General features: G+C 31.6%; 1 protein-coding gene across 1 annotated transcript; it reads left to right on the forward strand.

Moving 5' to 3' along the window:
• The first annotated feature begins 1,268 nt into the window (after positions 1-1,268).
• LOC112032345 (gamma-glutamylcyclotransferase 2-1) lies at positions 1,269-5,360 on the forward strand. The gene is made up of 9 exons (XM_065769853.1): positions 1,269-1,495; positions 3,242-3,363; positions 3,477-3,553; positions 3,694-3,750; positions 3,943-3,999; positions 4,163-4,203; positions 4,420-4,491; positions 4,617-4,696; positions 4,807-5,360. Exons 2-9 carry the CDS (start codon positions 3,255-3,257, stop codon positions 5,019-5,021), a joined length of 708 nt encoding a protein of 235 aa, XP_065625925.1. The 5' UTR covers positions 1,269-1,495; positions 3,242-3,254; the 3' UTR covers positions 5,022-5,360.
• Positions 5,361-5,717: the final 357 nt, after the last annotated feature.

Genomic DNA, 5,717 nt, shown 5'->3' on the forward strand with positions numbered 1-5,717 from the left:
TAGACATACAAAAAGAAAAAGTTGAGATAACTCAAAACCCAAAATTTCATTATCTCACAATAATTTCACATTCTCATTTTTGAAAAATTATCTTTTGCACTATAGTTTTTTTAATATTCCACCAATTATAATGTCATGTGATCATTGGACTTTCTATATAAAATAAACAAAATTTAAAATAGAAACAAATTAAACACATGATATACCATAATGAATTATAGCATTATTTTATTTTATTTTGACATATGGTAAATTTATATTTCAATTTATTGTAAAAATATTGCAATATTTTGTTGTATTTATAGAATAACTCATAATATATAATATATAAAATTGTTAATAAGTTTTCTTTTTTAGTAAGGGAATCGTTCTACGACTATTGAAATTGTTGGAAAGAAATGGATAATGTTACTAAGATAAGTAAGATTTTCTGTGCTGAAAATAGTTATATAACTCGACTATCATGTGATAAAAAAAAAGAAAAAAGAAAAAAGAAAAAGCTAAACAAATTAAGAATATGATAAATTAAGAATAGGACGAGCTCCTCTTTGGTTTCTTCTTAATATATTCTTATTTATAAAAAGAAAATTAAGAATATTCTTATTCATAAAAAGAAAATTTAGAATTGGTGATGTATTTGTATGAGATTATGGATCAAACACTCAAATCCCTTATTGTAAGGGAAAAAAAGTACTCAAATCTAATAACATGCTAATTTATGTTTGTCAAGTCAATTTAATAAGTACTAAATTTTTTATTTTTAGACAGTTTCAACATATGACATCCGTTTTTTATGATAGCTACTTATTATAAGATTAAGACATCAATCAGTTTTTGGTTTAAGTAGTGATTGAATCTTAAATCTCTAATAAGTACCAACTAAATTGCAAGACACATACTATTTTTAATAAATTGAAAAAAAAAATTAATGATAAAAATAATAAAAATGATTTTGTAATTTGTTAAAGCATTCATTTAGAAAATATTTTTAGAAACATTTTATGAAAAAAGAAACAAATAACTTATTTATATTTTCCATAAAATCGTTTTAACATTTTTCCTAAAATAATTCGAGGTCCTTAAAAAGAAAAAAAATAAACCAATATATACTTAAATGATTTTTTTTTTTTAAAAAAACTTAAACATTAATTTGGCATACATATAGAGACATATACATAAAGACACATCAACAAAACATCATCCATTCGAGTCACGTGCATTACTCCTACGACCTGGCCATGGGCGTGAGCTTCCTATAAATGCTCTACTTTCTCGTCTCCGTTCTCCCAACCAAACACAAAGACGCAGAGACAGAGAATTAGAGAGAGAAACAAAGAGATTGAGAGAGAGAGAGACCCTTATCGCTGAAAGTTAAACCCGGGTTTCTGGTTTCTCTCTCTCTTTGCCACCATAAAGCAACGAGAAATCTGAAAATCTAACAACTTTCTCTCTCTAGAGTTTTCTCGGGAAAAAAAAGAATTCCACGATCTTCTTTGTAAGAACCGATTCCCTTTGATTTATTATTAATATTTATTTATTTATTTTTGCTTTGATTAATTAGTGTAATGTGGGTTTTACTTTTGATGCGTTGAACAATGCTGGTGACTTTCTATTTTTGTGTGTCTTTTTTTTATTATTATTATTTTTATTTTTATATAAGTTGAATTGTGGTTATGCATTGTGATTTGAGCTCTCCGTTTGGTTGATGAGAAAAAAACGTAGAAGGAAAAAAAAAATTAATTTAAGCACTCTTTATGTCATTATTTTGATTTCAAGATAAGGGAAAACTCAACTCCTAGAAATTTGGGTTTTGTCTATTTTTTGCCTTTTAATTTATTTCATTAGAATGAAGTCAATGGTTAAATGGTCATATTGTTCCAGAATTAGAACATAAGTAAGAACAGAAAGAAACTGTTGACTAATTTAACTTGTTGAATGCTTTTGTGGAATTCACTTAGGTTTAGATCTGTGTTTTTGGGAATGTACACAAAATAGGCTTGAGAGTTGAGAGTCAAAGGTGTTAGGTAAAGGGTGCAAGAAACTATGGTCAATACTTAATATTCAATCTGATGGGTTTTTGGGAATTCTGAAATTTAGGGTATAAGTAAGATAAAAGTTGTGATTTAACCCCAGTTGGTGCTAGTGTAACTTAGTAATTAAAAGAAAATAAAAGGTATAGTCTTTCAATGTTTTTACAAACTTGGATTTAAGCTACCATATAAACGAGTCCATTTAAATTACTGGTCAAAACCTAGGAAGCACATACATGGATGGCAACCTAAATGAAGAGTTCGTGCTTCTTAAGTCAAAAATTTATTATTATTATTTTTTTTTTTATATAAGTTGAATTGTGGTTATGCATTGTGATTTGAGCTTTCTGTTTGGTTGCTGAGAAAAAAACGTAGAACGAAAAACAAAATTTTAATTTAAGCCCTCTTTATGTCATTATTTTGATTTCAAGATAATGGAAAACTCAACTCCTAGAAATTTGGGTTTTGTCTATTTTTTGCCTCTTAATTTATTTCATTAGAATGAAGTCAATGGTTAAATAGTCATATTGTTCCAGAATTAGAACATAAGTAAGAAAAGAAAGAAATTGTTGACTAATTTAACTTGTTGAATGCTTTTGTGGAATTCAGTCATTCACTTAGGTTTAGATCTGTTTTTTTGGGAATGTACGCAAAATAGGCTTGAGAGTTGAGAGTCAAAGGTGTTAGGTAAAGGGTGCAAGAAACTATGGTCAATACTTAATATTCAATCTGATGGGTTTTTGGGAATTCTGAAATTTAGGGTATAAGTAAGATAAAAGTTGTGATTTAACCCCAGTTGGTGCTGGTGTAACTTAGTAATTAAAAGAAAATAAAAGGTATAGTGTTTCAATGTTTTTACAAACTTGGATTTAAGCTACCATATAAACGAATCCATTTAAATTACTGGTCAAAACCTAGGAAGCACAGACATGGATGGCAACCTAAATGAAGAGTTCGTGCTTCCTAAGTCAAAACTTCTATATATTTTGATAGTATTTGATTGATCAAGTTTTGGGCGGTTTTGTGTTTGTATGGTGGCAACTGCTGATTTGAGTTTTGGTTCAATCCCGTAAACAATGTTTAACTTAACAAAGCAATCTAATAATGTCTAACCAGCTTCAAGCTGCACAAACTAATAAATCCCAACCCATTTGCTTGAAAAAGCATTTATTTGCTTAAATGTGAACCTGAGGATCATTTTCTTTTGGCAGGTGTTACACAACCATGGTTTTTTGGGTTTTCGGCTATGGTTCACTGGTATGGAACCCAGGATTTGAATACGATGAGAAGGTGATAGGCTACATTAAGGACTACAGGCGTGTATTTGATCTTGGTAAAGATTTATCAGTACAAGTATTTGTTACACATTATGCATTATCAGTCTTAATCATATTCCTGAACATTTAATTATAATTTATTATACATGTTTCATTTCTTCTGTCTCAGCATGCATTGATCACAGAGGCACACCTGAACACCCTGCGCGCACTTGCACTTTGGAACAGAAAGAAGGAGCCATATGCGTAAGTAGAAGACCTTAATACTAATTATCTTGTATGCTACTTATCTATGGTAACTGTGAGGCCACAGGTGATGAATCATTCCCTTCAATTAAGATTTGGATTATGTCAATTGATTTTTAACTCTTAAATTATTCTTTCAGTGGGGTGCTGCTTATCGTGTTGAGGGAGACCCTGAAAGGGAAAGATTAGCAATGGAGGTAATATTACATATGAATTTTAATTTAGCTTGTTTAGATGGGGAGTGCTAGGTATACTTGCTTTGTAGATAAAAGTAGTACTTTTGACAAAAATGTAAATTGCTTTTTATTTTTTATAACTGGGAATTCCTTTCCACAGATTGGCTTGCAATTGTTATTTTATTGTATAACTAAAGAATCTTTTAAATGCAGTATTTGGAACGGAGGGAATGTGAATATGATGGAAAGACACTTGTAGACTTCTACAAGGTGAGATTTTGATGTGATTTAAAACAGTTGTCTCTTGGCTAGAGTTGTCATTGTCATCTTTTCTTGTTTTCCATGCCTGTATGTTTTGTTCATTCTTGTTTTTTTTTTTTTTTTTTTTTTTTTTTTTTTCTTATTTCCTCTATGTGTGCTGTCTTCACTCCAGGAAGAAGATTCCTTGCAGCCTGCTTTAACAGGGGTTATAATGTAAGTTGTCTTGTTATGTGCTTTAATTGTCATATCTTTCTTTTGTGGGGAAAAAATATTAATGGATGGAATCTGCAATGGTTTTCTTTATCAATCCGAAAAAAAAAAATGGTTTTCCTCTCTACCTTTAAATGATATAATGACAGCATATGGTGCATTTAGATATGGTATGTTTGGTGGAATATTCCTAACTGAACCTTTCTTTTATTTTTGCAGTTTCACATCCACTCCAGACAGAGAATCAAACAAGTACTATCTTGGACCTGCGCCATTGGAGGAAATGGCCAGGTAAAGTGATTAGTAATTCTTTGTTTTTTTCCTTTTCACCATCACCTAATTTGGTTCTTCTACTTCTACCCCTCATTTTGTGAAAATTTCTTCCTCAAGCTGATTTCTTTTGTGCTTTTGTTCAGGCAAATTGCAACTGCTAATGGGCCATGCGGAAACAATAGAGACTATCTTTTCCTGTTAGAGAAGGCCATGTCTCAAATTGGTGAGTTTTCCACCCAACATGAAATATCATAATACATTCAGACTTTCCTTTTGTTGAACATAGAGACCTGGTTTAAACTTTGACGGAGTTTCTGGAACATTTGTTAACAGGCCATGAGGAAGACATGGTGATAGAGCTTGCAAACGAGGTGAGGAAGGTACTTGATGAAGGAATTCCGAAGGAGAGGAAGTCGGTACTTGAAATTGAAGGAATTCCGAAGGAGAGGAAGTTGGTTGGGCCATCCCACATCCCACACAACAAGTCCCTTATGCCCACCCTTCAACTACATCCACTTCCAGAAGCCATTGCTATGGACTCCTCCTAGCCTGAGAAAGATACCAACTAAAGGATTTGCACAAGCTTCCAGAGTCTGCTAACCCATTTATTACCTTATTTTGGCGCTTATTTATTCTATTCCTACAACAGGGCAGTTTTTTTAGCAGTTTTTTTGCCTTTCAAAACTACTACACGGCAGTTAGTCACTCCTTTTTTGGAAGTCAATAATCTTTGCTTAGCTTAGCTTTGAGGCGCTGCAAGAAAGTGGTAACTGGAGTTGAAATGAGTGACTAACAATTTTCATACGAAATACAGAAAGTAGAAGACGATGATGATATGCTAATTTCATTTTCCAACGAAGAGAAATCAATTGTTACTTCATGCGAAATACAGTAGTATATGGTGTGTGTGTGTGTGTGTGTGTGTTGTGGTGACAATTATGCCTTCATTTTTATTACTTAGTTTATTTTTGATAATTTGATTATTAATGTCATTCAAGATGATGATTGGATCAGTTTTGACACTAAATCAACAATCAAAATTGAAACTCAGATGCAGATTAAAACCCATAACCTAAGAGCAAATTGTTTCGTGTTATGGATTTTCCTAATTTTACATTGATGTGCGGCATGTGCCAATATTTATTACCACGATAATTCTGGTAGGGGATGATCACATAAAGTTAACCGTTGAGATTCTGATTCATTATAGTCTTTTCTGAAGTTGACCGGGTGGTTGCATCACT

This window comes from Quercus suber, unplaced genomic scaffold (genome assembly GCF_002906115.3).
Source record: "Quercus suber isolate HL8 unplaced genomic scaffold, Cork oak 2.0 scaffold_1506, whole genome shotgun sequence".
Lineage (NCBI taxonomy): Eukaryota > Viridiplantae > Streptophyta > Magnoliopsida > Fagales > Fagaceae > Quercus > Quercus suber.

Coding starts and splice junctions, on each gene's coding strand:
- LOC112032345 (XM_065769853.1), top strand. CDS start 3,255: ATGGTTTTTTGGGTTTTCGGCTATGGTTCACTGGTATGGAACCCAGGA. Junction 3,554..3,693: donor AGAAAGAAGGAGCCATATGC/GTAAGTAGAAGA, acceptor TTATTCTTTCAG/TGGGGTGCTGCTTATCGTGT. Junction 3,751..3,942: donor GGGAAAGATTAGCAATGGAG/GTAATATTACAT, acceptor TTTTAAATGCAG/TATTTGGAACGGAGGGAATG.